This window comes from Cricetulus griseus, chromosome 2 (assembly GCF_003668045.3).
Source record: "Cricetulus griseus strain 17A/GY chromosome 2, alternate assembly CriGri-PICRH-1.0, whole genome shotgun sequence".
Lineage (NCBI taxonomy): Eukaryota > Metazoa > Chordata > Mammalia > Rodentia > Cricetidae > Cricetulus > Cricetulus griseus.
In genome coordinates this window covers 86,824,722-86,839,223 of record NC_048595.1, presented here as the reverse complement: position 1 = coordinate 86,839,223, position 14,502 = coordinate 86,824,722, and the positions used below count along the sequence as shown (strand labels likewise).

At 45.3% G+C, this 14,502-nt stretch overlaps 1 protein-coding gene across 1 annotated transcript in view; it reads right to left on the bottom strand.

Annotated features, from left to right (window-relative positions):
- The window catches only part of Epb41l4b (erythrocyte membrane protein band 4.1 like 4B), a 144,428-nt gene that overhangs the window by 52,421 nt on the left and 77,505 nt on the right, over positions 1-14,502 (bottom strand). The window contains 1 exon segment of the mRNA XM_027403049.2: positions 12,151-12,215. Within this exon segment, the coding sequence (XP_027258850.1) occupies positions 12,151-12,215 (65 nt within the window).

Sequence of the window (14,502 nt, the reverse complement as noted above, 5' to 3'; positions counted from 1 at the left end):
GTATATGACTTTGTCAGGAAATCTAGAGGTATTGGCTATTTCAGGTTCATTCCAGGGTCTAATCCAGAGACTGATTATTTCATGACTTCCTTTGTGCTCATGACTGAGGGTTGACTCAATCTTTTTTGTCCTTAAAACAGTGGAGTTGCTCTGCATACAGCATTATTTCTAACACACCTAACAGTGTTTTTTTCTTTTTGGTTTCTTTAGTCTTTCCCCTCTTTCAATTCTCTATCCCACTGCCACTGGTCTTTGCTTCAAGTGAAACCTTCCTTTCAGAGGGCAGCAGCATGAACACACTTGCCCCCCAATGGCTGCTTTAAAAGCCCCCATTACACAGCAACTTTTGAGGGACCCTAATACAACTAATCATTGTCTGGGTCACTAGAGTGTAAAAACAGTCCTCTCAACAACCATTCCTCACCATCCTGGCTACCTGAGCCATAGGACACTGGGCAATGGGCTAGGAGTGATATTTTTCCAATCCTCAGATACCATCCAGTTCACCAAATGAATGAAATTAAAACATGATTAATTCTGAATTAAAGTCTGGGTAGATGAATAAAATACATAATGGGTGGGGGGCAGGGTTTAGACACTGTAATTATCACACGTACCAGTGTGAGCTGAAACTGGAGCTGAAACCTGGGGGTATGTGTTTCTGAGATGACAGAAAGGAGGATAAATCTGCTTTGGTATTCATTAGTGTGTAAACATCTCAAATGAGTCTCCGTCCCTTCCCTAGTTCTCATAGGCTCTTTAGAAACATCTATCCTCAGCATCCTTAGCCTCTGAGACCAAACACTGGCTGGGTTTCAGAGCTTTGGACTTAATTGCCTTTATTACAGGCACAATGTTCATCGCACAGTCAGGGAAGGAGGCTGGCTGGGTCATTAGCACAGCAACTCTTACTGATGAGGTCTTAGCCACCAAAAAGGATGGCTAAGCCATCCCTTCAGGCAGGGAGTGATTAGGTGGGTTTCTGTGGGGGTGTCCTTCTAATTATCCTAACCCCTTTTAGTGGGTTGCCTAGACGACAATTGTGGTATTTTTTAAAGAGCTGCAGTCTTCATTCCATTAAAACCACTCACAGCCTTAGGATGCACCTGCAATTTGGGATCGGATCTATCAGAAATGTAATCATAAGCATACGCAGGTCCTTCCTCGGTCAAATGCACAGTTAGGTCACCACATCTGAGTGGAACACTCTCAACAGAACCCCCAGCAGGAAAAGCAGCACAGATACTTGAAATCGCTTCCCTCATCTCAGCTATTTTTATGTTATCTGTGTTCCCGGTTCAGTCCTCCAGGGTGGCAGCATGCTGATGGTCAACTGAATGTCTGAAATCAATTTCCAGAAAGGTCTGGTAGCGATCAACAACCCCCAGCTTTCTTTTTCTCATTATCATAAATGCTAAGAGGCATACTTAATGTTGCTTCAGCAGCATGTGTGTGTGTGTGTGTGTGTGTGTGTGTGTGTGTGTGTGTGTGTGTGTGTGTGTGTGTGTGTGTGTTAGCTGGCCAGCAAGCCTCAGGGAGCTGCTTGTTTTCACCTCCCCAATACTTGGATTACAAGTTAAGTGTCACCATGCTCAGCTATTCCATATGAATTCTGGGGAGCCAAACTCAGGTCCTTATGCTTGCCCAGCAATCACTTTACCAACTGATTTTGATTAAAGAGCATTCGTGAAGAACAGAAGATCCAGAGGATCACAGATAGCTTGAGGCTATCACAGGCTATGTAGTAAGGCTAAACCTCAATAATATAGATATATAAACAGTGAAACAGGCCAGGCATTGGTGGCGCACACCTTTAATCCCAGCACTCGGGAGACAGAGGCAGGCAGATCTCTGTGAGAGCGAGGCCAGACTGGTCTCCAGAGCAAGTGTCAGGATAGGCTCCAAAGCTACACAGAGAAACCTTGTCTCGAAAAAATCAAAAAAACAAAACAAACAAACAAAAAACCAGTGAAACAGGCACAGCCTGCTCACCTAGAAATACAATAAAGACAGAATATCTGCCTTTTTTACTCATTGGACTAACAAAAATGTTTAAAAGTTAGCAAAGGCTGTGTGTGAGCTTGCTTCCTTCCCTCATTACACCTGTGTGCAGAGGGTACAAACACATGACATCTCCTCGGGGGAATATAAAATGCTGAGCATTTGAGTAGCATAAAGAATGCTCAAATTATAATGCACATGCCTTTTGGCTCAGCAAGTGTACTCCCTGGGAATTTATCCTATAGCGTTCATTTGTTCAAGTGCACAAACAGAATGCCAAGCATGGCATACAATTATCATAGACAGTTGATGAAGCTTGTATATCTACCAGTATTGACTGGGTAAGTAAATACATGTGCTTCTTTATATGTAGACTGGCTTGAGATTGACAAGAAATCTTAATGATGTTTGCAGCTGAGAACCAGGGAACTGGGGAATAAAAAGGAGTAACTTAGATTTTTTAAGGCTTAAAATTTTTCTTTGTGTGTGTCTGAGTGCAGGCATGAATGTAGCGTGGCATGTGTGTGGAGGTTAGATGACAACTTCGGGTGTCAGGCTACACCTTCCACTTTGAGACAGAATCTCATTTGCTTCTGTGACTTATGACAGGGATTCTATGTGTGCTATGGTATTTGACTTCACAGATTTCTGGGGATCAAAACTGAAGTCCTTATGATTACAGGGCATGTGCTTTACCCACGGAAACATCTCCCCAGGCACCATTTGAGTTTTTACCGCTGTGTGCATTGGCTGTTGAAAAAATAGCTCAATGGTTCCCTTTATTATTACATTTATATATGCATATGTGCATGTGTACTGTGTGTACATGTATGTGAAACCCAGAGGTCAATGTTGTGTGTCTGCCTCGGTTGCTCTGCACCTTCTTTTTGAGACAGTCTTTCACTGAACCTGGAGTTCACTGATACAGTCAGGCTGGCTGGACGGTGACTCTGCTCCTGGGATCCTCCTGCCCCTGCTCCCCAGCACTGGGGTTACAGACAGGCCCCACTGAGCTCTGCTTTTACATGGGTACCTGGGATTCTAACACAGCTTGTCATGTTTACATGATGGACACTTTACTACCTGATCCATCTCCTCAGCTCACTCATTACTGTCTGTCCAGTACTCCAACAGGGCAACACTTCCCCTGCTTTTCTGAGGTGAACCCCCAAATTAGACAACTTGGGAACCAGACAGACATTTTCAGTTCTCCAAACTTTCAAGACCTACTGAACCACCAGATGCATTCTCAGCTCTCACCTACCCGTCACCCTCTATCAGCTTTGCCATTTACAAGAGGACAGTATTGTTGTCATGTACCATGCCTGGGCAGTTATCTCCTAGGAGCCTCAGACAGAAATATCATTTCTGTGTCTCCTTTTATCCCTTCTCAAAAGATCCCCATGGCATTTCTGCTCTTAGGCTGTTTCAAAGAGAGGTATCTTTCTTCACTGTGAACCTCTTCCATTTTATCTCCCCCCCAAAACCAGGCACCCCTTTCTGCTGCTAAACTTAGAACATACAGCTCCCCCATTGGCTCAGGAGACACACCAGTTCTTGAGCTAGACACTATCTTTGTTCTTTTTCTGTCTACACTGACTGCCAGTGTTACTGTTCAAAACCCACTAAAAATTGCTACCAGATAGCCTTAAACACTGTACACAACACCCTAATGACATAGTATTATTTGTGTATAAGGGCATAGATATCATCGGTGTTGTACATTAGTGTGGGAGCCAAAGGTCAAGGACTGAAGTCCTCCATCTTTTTTTTTTTTACCTTAGTAAGACAGGGTCTCTCACTGAACTTGAACTTACCAATTTAGCTGGCTGACTGTCCAAAGAGCCCCAAAGATCTGCTTGTGTCTGTCATGCCCCCATGCCCAGCACTGGGGTTACAGATATGTGCCACAACATCCAGCTCTTTACATGGTGTATTGTACATTGATAAATTGTCATGTGTCATTTGAGCTTGCCAAGAAGCTGGCCCTGGAAACAGGGACACTCACACCCACCATTCCAGACCTGAGTATGTTTGTCTTAAAGTGTCCTCTGTCTGGCACCTTGTCCAGGAATGGGCTGCACCTCCCTCGACTCTTTAACAGGGACAGCAAAACATCCCAAGAGTAAAAACACGGTGTCCTTGAGAAATGCTAGAAGGCAAATCACTTCCAAAAGATGTTACTATTCTTGGTCCCATGATATAAAAGATGCCTACAGTGGAAAAAGAAAAGCCAGAAGTTCTGCTGTAGGAAGCTCACCCTGGGAAAGCTCCATCAGTAACTCTAACTTCCCCAAGCATCTATTTGATGGTACCTGGATCTGGAGGTGACATTTGCCAGGGACTGTCTCTACAGGGACCCCCAGCTGGCTGCCTTAGGGGGCTTTCCCAGTTGGTTTTACTGGATGTTGGTAAACCCTTGATGAGACAATGTTGTTTTGCTGCTGTTATTTGATCTTCCTGGAAGCCTCACTGGAGCATGCTGTATTAGGAACTGCAGCTGGTTGCCTCAGTGAGGCTTCTCCGGTCAGTTTCTATTCGATGCTTTTAGCATCAGAGTTCCTATTTTACCCTCTATCTGCTTTCCTACCTATCTGTCACTTGTTATTTATTCTCTTACTTTTTGCTTGCTACATGCTTAATAAACTCACTCATGGGAAACCAAAAGTATGGCTAACATAGATCATTCTCTAGGCCATGAACCTGTGGGGGTGTGAGGGATCCCAACTCAGACCTTCCTGTTCGTGCAACAGGCACTTGAGTGACTGAATGTCTCCCTAGCTCCAAGTTCCTTAATAACAAGCTACTGTTTAATTTCTTTTTGGAATGAGGAAAATGAGACAAGGTGGGAAAACTGGAAAGGGTCACAAGGCTAGTGACAAAGTTGAGTGGCTCACAGCATGAGAGACTCCAAAGTTCCCACATTTTATCTCACCAGGGACCTGTGAACCTATCTCCCCAGAACCACCAGAAGGAACGCCACACTGTGGGCCTCCTGTCTGTGTCTCATCTGGCTCAAAATGGCTGTACTTTCCCACCTGTTTCCATGAATGGGCTTTCACCCACAGGCAGGTCCTTAGACAGGCATGGTCACATGGCTCACCTTTGTCTAGCACTGTCTCTGGAGGAAGGCAGAACAATGACCAGCAAATGGCTTGACAGACAAGGGAGGTGATGGTGAAATGAAAGCCACTCAAGGAACAACTAAATTCTTCTGCCTCCCCATGTGCCCAGGAAGTAGAAATGAATATTAACTAGGCAGACCTAGCTACTTTTTTCAGTACTAAGGACTCTACCCAGAGCCTTGTCCATACTAGACAAGTGCTCTACTACTGACACACATCCCAGGGATCTATCCATTTTCTTCTTTAGCACCGTGTCTACTTAAATCATATTGACTTCCATTGCCACCAATGAAGGTTAAAATTAAAGCATCAAACCAAGAGAAACTTCCACTCCTGCTCATGCCCACTTCTTTGTGGTGATGGTTAAAATTTAAGTCCTAAGCCTGGTGTAATGGCGCATGCCTTTAATCTTAGTATAAAGGAGGCAGAGGCAGGCAGATCTCTTTAAGTTTGAAGCCAGCCTGGTCTACATAGAGTTCCAGGACAGTCAGGCTATGTAGAGGTACTGGCTTTAATAATAATAATAATAAAAGTCCTACAGTTTCACCAACCATTTAAATAGAGCCCAACATTCTAAAAGATGTGAGCTTGGTTTGGCTTTATTGTGCAGCCATGTGTATGCAAATGCCATGAAGATAGGAGAGGGCACTGGAATCTTTCAGCTGGTGTCAGAAGTGGTTATGCCCACTCTGAGTGCTAGGAACCAAATCTGGGTCCTCTGAAAAAAGCAGCAAGGCCTCTTAACTGCTGAGCCATCTCTCCTGGCCCAAAGCTCGATGTTTTTAAATAAATTATCTGAGCTATCATTCGGTTTCTAATTTGAAGAGAGGTGGACCTATTTACAGGACTATTGATTTCTTTTGCCTAGGCTCAGCTGAGTGTGTTTCAGGTTTGTTTGCCTTTTTAGGTACCTTAGGGGTTTTTAAAAATGTGCCAGTTTTCCTTAACAGCAGTTGGCTTTTCTCCGATCCCCGACCCCCAGGCCCAGCTTGTGTTTGCCCATGGCTTCCTGGTGGGAGAAGCAGAAGCCAGTCACCCTGTGCCAATTTGTGGTATTTACCTGGAGCACTTGAGAAACTTGGCCAGTCAGGGAATTGACTCAGAGCCTGGTTTGGGAAATATTGATCTGAAAAGATCAATATGGCTGTCCAAAGAGTTCTTTATGAACTCAGACTTTAAAGGACTATTCACCTGCAAAGTCAAATGTACTGAAAAGACTCTGTTATTTGTTGCATCCCAAGCTGGACCCAGGAGGCTGGAGTCACCGACTGGGAAGGATGCTGGATGGTTTTAACAGGCAAAGGAGTCAGAAGGGACCCTGGCACTGTCCTGATTCCGTCTCTGCTGCTAAAGAGAGCCCTCTTCTCTGGGAATGGTTAAGCAAGCAGTGAAGGACATAAGATGGTCTGAATGCATCATGGAACCACCCGGCAGGCTTTCAAGATGTGTAACAACCACGAGCCACACCAATTCACTGACACCAAACACGAAAGGTGACAGAGGACTAGTTAAGCTTGTGAATCCCAAAACCATGAAAAGTTAAGTAGCTGTGGAAAACTGAGTGTGATGTTGCTGGCACCTGCGATGGTCATACACACACACACACACACACACACACACACACACACCATGAATTATTGGGAAGAAACATGTGGGACATCTCACACAGGGATGCTTCATTAGGAATAACACTCCATCTCTGCTCCTTTGAAAATGAAGAATGAGTGACTTGAGTGCAGTAGTCGTGGGTAGGCTGGATCAGAGTGGGATGAGGCATGAGGGTGGGTTACTAGACAACTAGGGAGTACATGCTGGAGGTTATTTTGGTCCTGGTTATGAATGGGGTTTTTTAGCCCCTGGTGGGTGTGTACAGTAACTAGCCCACTGACGGTAGGGATGGTGGGAAAGGCAGGCAGTGTTACTATAGGCTGTTGGCATAGGGCAGCTCTCTAGTCATCAGCTAGACTTCAATATAGCGAACTGCACTATGTCTAATAGTCTCACTGAAATGTGGATCAACAGGGTGATGACAGTGGAATGAGTCATGAGAGCCCAGAGGCTGGCACTTACCTCTTGTCTGACATATAGGTACTGCTTGGCTGAGCCCCAGTCTTGAGTCCCCCATTAGTAACAATGCGATACTACCCACCTTGCAGAGTGGCCAGGAAGATGAAATAAAGTGACACACATGGAGCATGAAATTGGTCTTTAACCCCTCTGTATGACTGTAAATTACTATCCTCCGAATGGGGTTTTCAATGTCAGATGGCTAGTTGGTCCTCTGCCCTGTTCAACATTACACCGATGCTTCAAATGAGACACACTGAACAGTGTGCATCCGATAAAGTAGAGTCCACAAATGACACGGTGGTCCGAGTCCTACTCAAAAGGTGATGCTCCAGACTGGATGTGGTACACCAGAACCCTCCAGACCAGAACAGGGATGATGTGTCATTGCCTGTTACCTGGTTAGAAATTCCCTGTGGAATGAAAATTCTCTGAGTAGACATCCAGTGAGCACCTACTATCTGTTAGGCACTGGAGAACAAAGGCACAGCTTATATTGAGGAGTCTAAGGCTCCAAGACAAGATGAACAAAGGAGGCTGTTTTAATACAAACTTGTGAGTACAATGTTCCTGTGTCTGGGGGTGGAAGGAGGAGGTAGTAGTAGAACACAGAACACAGAAATTAATCCAATTTGCAGAGGTGGGGGCTGTCAAGAGAGTCCCCGGAGAAGATGACGTCTGAGCGGAGGCTTAAAGGCTAAGCAGGAGTTGGGAGTGACAGAAATCTAGGCGGAAGGAATAGCATTTTCAAAGGCAGAGTCATGAGGCATGGCGCATGCAGTTGGTATTACTGTATAACATGAAGGGTCTGGATGGAATATGCTAGAGCAAAGAGACAGAGGCAGAGTGCCCAGAACTGGAATGACACAATCAGATATGGCTGCAGAAAGACAAGAATGAGCTTGCCAAGGATTACAGAGATCAGAGAGGGCACCCCTGGCAAGGGGGAAGACATTCCTGCAAGATAGTCTTGGGCAGAGACATGAAGGAGCAAAGCTGAGTAGAACTGTGGACTGCCTGGATATGGAAGGCAAGACAAGGAAGACCTGTGGCAAAAGAGAACTTGAGGGGGGAAGAAAGTTGTGCATTTCAGGAGAGGTGGTCGAAGATAAATTTGACTTTTTTGTCAGGTGGAGTTTGGACTATACAAGGACATTCACATTAAGTGACAATACAGAAGCCCATACAAATAGTCTGAGTTGAAGATAATGGTTTTCAGAGTCAACAGCACTATAAAATGTGACAGAATGAGGTGATTCCAGACTGGTTAAGTGAGAAATAGTAGTGAGTGGAGAAGAGACCCCTGAGAAACCAATGTCCAATAGGAACAAGATGAGATTGCAAGAACAAAGTCACCATGCAGTAGATAAGGGCTCACTTTACCTCAGTCAGAATGTCCTATGTAAGCAGCTAAGTCCCCTCATCTGAGTACTGAATCATTTTTAAAAGGCCACAAACATAGCCAGGAAGAGGTAAGTGACCATGAGGAAAGGTGCCCTTCACCATGGGACTGTTATCAGGGAACACCCTGCTACCACTTGAGGCCAGGTGTTACAACCTCTGCCAGAGTCACCCAGATGAAGAAACACCCCAGCCACTGTGCCCAGAAGAGCCCCAGTGTAGGATGGTCTTGTCCCATACCACTTAACTGAAGGTTCACCTTCAGACACCCGGGCTCAACTGTACCATGAGTGAGATCCAAGGGAGACTTCTGTGCAAAAGAATCAATGAAATGAAGATGGAGTCCAAAAAAGAAAAAAGTAAGAATAATCTTTATTACTTGGAGACACATTGTAAAAATGTTAGCAGTTAAGATGAAGAGACCAGAACACATTTATTCAGATGCAGTACATACCCTGGGGATCAGAACACACCCGTAAACAAGCATCGGGGTGCTGATAAGAGGGCGGTCCACTCCCCTGTGCAAGTGTGCAGAGGACTCCTTCCCCAAGAGACTTTTGTAGAACCAAAAAGGCCAGTTTCAAGAGAAGATGTTAACACATGTCCAAGGGTTTAAAAGGAACCAAATTATAATCACACATATCCAAGTGACATGAAATTAACTGAATTGCACAAAACACAAAAGAAAGAGCATCCTGGGGCTGCCTATGAAGAGAAAAAGGTTTGATGCACTACTTGAAATGGCATAAATAAATATTTTGGTACAAGTTTCACCCTAAAAGACAACATGTTGCTTTGGAGTTCTACAGAAGGAAGGGGCCACATGCAACAACTGCTTTGGCACAGCCTCCAGAAACCTGGCAGGCTCTCATGTGTACCCTAACTTCATTTCGACTGCATGCTGCTCCTCGAAGAAGTTAAATCTCAGTGAAACCCAGCCTCAAATCCTGACAGTACTCACAATGACATCTTCTGAAATCATACAGGTTAGCAGCACCAATCATTAAGGCATTACAAATCATTCTCACATTTGAGAAGTAAACTCTAGTGAAACGTGCTATGCAGTTAGTGATTAGCACTGAGGCTCAAATCCACACCTGCTAACCCACTGAAAGGTGCAAATTCCAAGTCTCCCTGTATTGATGTAAATATCTGATGAGTTTTATAATCTTTATTGAGCTTCTGTTACAGAAGGGGTATTACGGTTGTCTTTATGGGAAGTTAGTCTGAATGCATGTTTTCAGCGCAGATGAGAAGTTAAATTTTAATCAATCACAGAACAGAAAGGACCTTGGAGATCACTTAATCCAGTCCATTATTTTCAGGAAGGAAATGAAACCAATGAAAAGGGAATAACCTAGCCAAGGTCACACTGAAATGGAGGCCGAACCTAGGCAGTCTCCAAACCTACAACAGTACTATGTGCCAAGCTATTTTCCCAAACTTTCTGTTTGTTGGTTTGCTTTCTGTGGCCCCACTGGTTAAACATGATTATCAGCTACATAGCATGATGATAGAAACTTTCACTTCAGTTTTAAAATCAGAATATCAAAATGATTCCTGAGCCTTTAGCTACCTTCATTTTATTGAGAATGCAGTCCACAGTAAATCATGACTATCTATGCCAGTTATCTTCAAATGTTGACATGAACACTAAAAGCACTACTTAACAACACTTGTGCAAGCACGTCCATGCGACACCAGGATGCGTCTCATGGAATGCAATGCGTGGAATGCAATGGCACCATGGTAGTGACTGGAAGGAAGGCGCTTCAGTTTCTCAAAGTGCAGTCATGAGTTTGTCCCGGTACGTGACACTGTAGGCCCCTCCTAAGTTCCTCTGGTTCTGGTCGTGGACATAGTCAAAGTGGCCGTCCTCTCCACTGGCTGAGGCTTTCCAGTGTGGCCTGTCATCCTGAAAAGATGGCCTGTTTTGTTTGCAGATGGAATGGTTACTGGGAGAATGGAAGACAATTCAGAAAGGAACGAGGCCAACCACCGCACCCACAGAGAAAATGGGGGAAAGAGCAAGTGGGGTGGCTGGCACGTGAGTGGCCTGGTGACTTCAGGATTTTAAAAACTCTTGGGTGATCATCAACCAACTTTGATGCTGATAAAAGCTCTGTTTCTGGCCAAGTCATGATTTTGCAAGGGGTATATGGTGGTCGGGTCAGTCCAAGGAAAGCTAGCTGAGGGGAAAGCCTCCTTAAACCAGATGTGCACCGTGACGGTTTTGGGGGGCATCTGCCCCAAGTGTGGACCAGTCAGCTCTCCTCAGGATGCAACTCTAGTGAGCTCTAGAACACAGACAGTGCTGGGTGCCACCTGGGTTCAGCTACAGATCTGGAATGCAGCTGAGTCGTGGTTCACAGGGGACCCATCAGCAGGGTCACCTCAGAGGGAAAGTGTTGCCTCTGGGCAAAGGCGAGGCTAGGGCAGGGATGCTACAGAGGTAAAACACTCTGACAAAATAAGCACTACTAGATAGACCATGTCTGCTTAAATCACTGGTAACAGGACAATGGCTTAAACCACTGTTTTCAGGACAATGGCCCTTCTAAGCCTCAGCTACCTGTCATGTCTGACAAATAAACTATATTTGAACCATGCAAAGATTTAGAATTACCACCCCATTGGCCTGACTTGCCTTAAAATGCTACATGAATATCCAAGTGTTAATAATGTTAGACGGCATTACGATGCTACAAGGGCCCTGACAAATGTTTACCTAACTTGCTCAAGGCACATTTGCTCGCCCCACTCCAATTTTCCATGCTCCCTCTAGGAGCAAGGCCCACAGCTCCACCTTGGTCAACCTGAATTCACCAACTGTGCTTCTGAAATAGCTAGACACATAACTGCCAATTAACACTCATCAAATAGGCAAATCTTAAGGACTTGTCTGTTCCCCAGGGGTCACCCTGACTCCAAATAGCACGACAGGTACCAGGTCACTCATAGGGCAGTTGCAGGAGACACTGACAGCCTTGGGGCCAAACCCCACTTTTTTGTAAATTAAGTTTCACTGGAATATGGTCACGCGTTCTTATGCACGTCCTCACTGCTTCTTGTTGTCAACAGACAATGACCACAAAGCTGAAAATGTAGACTCTCCTTTGCTGAAAAAGTTTAATAATCCCCAAGTAGGAGAAAAAAGGCCCACTGCCACCAAAGCAAACAGTGCCTTCATTCCTAAGGGGTGAAAGCCCTCTTAAAAAAAAGGACCATAATCTCCAAGCTTTAATCACATTCCAAGAAAATAAATTCTCAGAATAAGAAAATGTTAACATGGAAATCTTAAGCACCATCTCTGATATAAAACCAAACCAAAATATTTTGAGGTTAGAGGGGTTTTTTTGTTGTTATTTTGTTTTGTTTTATTTTTAATCCGTTATTTCACAAAGACTGGTGGTCACTTGCTTCCTTTGCTTTGAAAAGCATCGGTTTCTGCCCTGGTCATGCCACCCTGAGGGGTTTGTTCCTGCAGCCTAGAGTGGGGACTTTCAGGGGACAAGAAAACTTCTCAAAGCAGGGCTCCATAAGCTCACAAACTCACCTGACATTTGGAGAGTGAGGGCGCCACCGGGGCTGGCTAGGGTGGACGTTGGGATGGTATTGAGGCTGGAAAGGAAACACCAAACTTGATTACTCAGTGACCTTTGGATTTCAATGGTTGCCATGTCATTTGCTTTCTCTTGCAATGGTACCCACCTGGGGAGGAGAGGGGACTGTGAACAGGAAAGCTGTAACCAAGCCCTGGGGGGAGGGGGGACAGCTGGACCTTTCCCAGGATGATCTTGTTTCTCCCACTAACAAAGGCTGGGGGTTGGGGGGCTGGAGCCCAGTGTCTGGCTCACCAAAAACCATCTCTAGAGAAGAGGCTGGGAGGCAAAGTGCCACATCTGACTCAAAGGAGGCTACCCAGCATGCCCTAGTCAGATAACACCTTTCTCTCAAGGAAGCAAGTGTCAGGAAGATGGGGGTGAGTGGTTTCTCTCTTCAGAAGCCACTTTTGTTGGTTTTAAAATGACAGCAGGCCTGGTAACAGCTGAGTTAGGATGGCACACAGACAAGGGCTGGAAGGACAGGGTAATGAAAGCACGGGGTGGGTGTATAAATGGTAGCATCCTCAGGAAGACCTACTGTTCCGATGAGACTGGAGAGATGCACTGATGGACTGAAAGAAGGAGGGTGGGAAGCTGTTCATAAGAAGATAAGAAAGTAGACCAGTTTGAAGCCAGGATGGGCCTGGCAGGGTAGCCAGCTGCCATCCCACTTCTCACCTGCAGAGGGCAGAAGCCCTGGACACTGTCAGAAGACAAGCGGCTTCTCAAGGCTAAACTAGCTTTGGAGCAAATTTGACACACACACACACACACACACACACCCGCCCCCGTACCTCCTGCCGGTCAACCACCCCCAACCTAAAAGTCACTGCAATCACACCACCATTAATCTTTTAATTATTTCTTCCCTTCCCCTTCTTTACTCCTGCTGCTGTGGTTAATAAGCAGTGGCCTGCTTTCTGTTACAGAAATCCTCAGCAATTCTGTTCATCCAATTTTCATGGCCCTGAGATGCTTTCATGCTGCCTATTCTATATTCCAGTAGCCTTTCTTTTCTTCTTCAAAGAGCCTGTCAGCAAGCTGAGACTGCACTCCCAGAGGACATGGTATGGGGAGCAGAATCTATAGGGGTAGGATCTGAGCACTGGCGTGGTGCAATCTCCTCAGCCTGGTCTCTTTTAGGGGATACTGAAGCCCACGGGGTTCAGGTGATTTTCCCAAAGCCAGTCACTCCCAGGCTCCCTGCATTGAGTCTCCAACAAAGAAGAAAGATTACCCTACAAATGAACGCTCTAGTCTTTTCTGTTTTTAAATATACCCAGGTTCACCAAAGAGGTAGAGACCTCATCCACAGCCTTGAAAAAAGGTAGATTCCATTACCTTCCTTGGTATAATCCCCTCTGGTAATTAATTCACGTTCTACAGTCTCAAATACTCATTAACTCAGGTGCTCCATTAATAGTGAGGAATATATGTGTATCTCTTTGCTTGTCACAATAACAGAAAAAAAAGGGGGGAGGGAAATTTACTGGAATTTCCATGACAATGAGGAACTGTCCCACCTCAAATGACAAGTGTCCTCACTGAAAACATGGCCACCCATCCTCTGCAGCTGGCTGACTCTGCAGAATGAGCTAATGCTGCCATGTCACCTTCCCGACAGTCCTTCACAGCATCATGATGTGATCAGGCCACTTATACCCAAACTTGGATGGGGCAACACAGGGCCACTAAGAGTACAAGGGGCTCCCACTGACAATGTGGACATATCCATGTCTGGAGTGGCAGCAGATCTGCTGTGAACAGGCACAGCCCCGGTTCACTGTAAGCAGGATGCTCTGAGGAGGCAGAAGAGGGCAAGGGTCATGGCAGGCTAGCTGCTTTACTTTGTTTTCATTCTCTCTCCTCCAAGCACTGGATGCCCAGCAGCAGCTTCTCTCTCCCTACAACAGTCCAGTTGCATCTGACATCCCTGAACAAAAAGCAGTTTGTGAATAAGAAGCCTGAGACCCTAAGGAAGATGACAGGGGAAATGATTTTCCTTCCAGCAGCTTCTAAGTCCCTTCGACCCAAAAGCCCCATTTTCTTACTCTTCATGCTAGGAGAGTGACTTCATGCACAGAAGTTGTTCAGAAACCATCTGGGAACCTCCTAAGAATAACAAACATGGGCATCTTGGTCAACTATAGAAGTGGTTTCTACCACAATGAAAGACCAGGGAAGGGGACAATTAAAATAAAGTTTCAAGGGCTGGAGAGATGGCTCAGAGGTTAGGAGCACTGACTGCTCTTCCAGAGGTCCTGAGTTCAATTCCCAGAAACCACATGGTGGCTCATAACCAT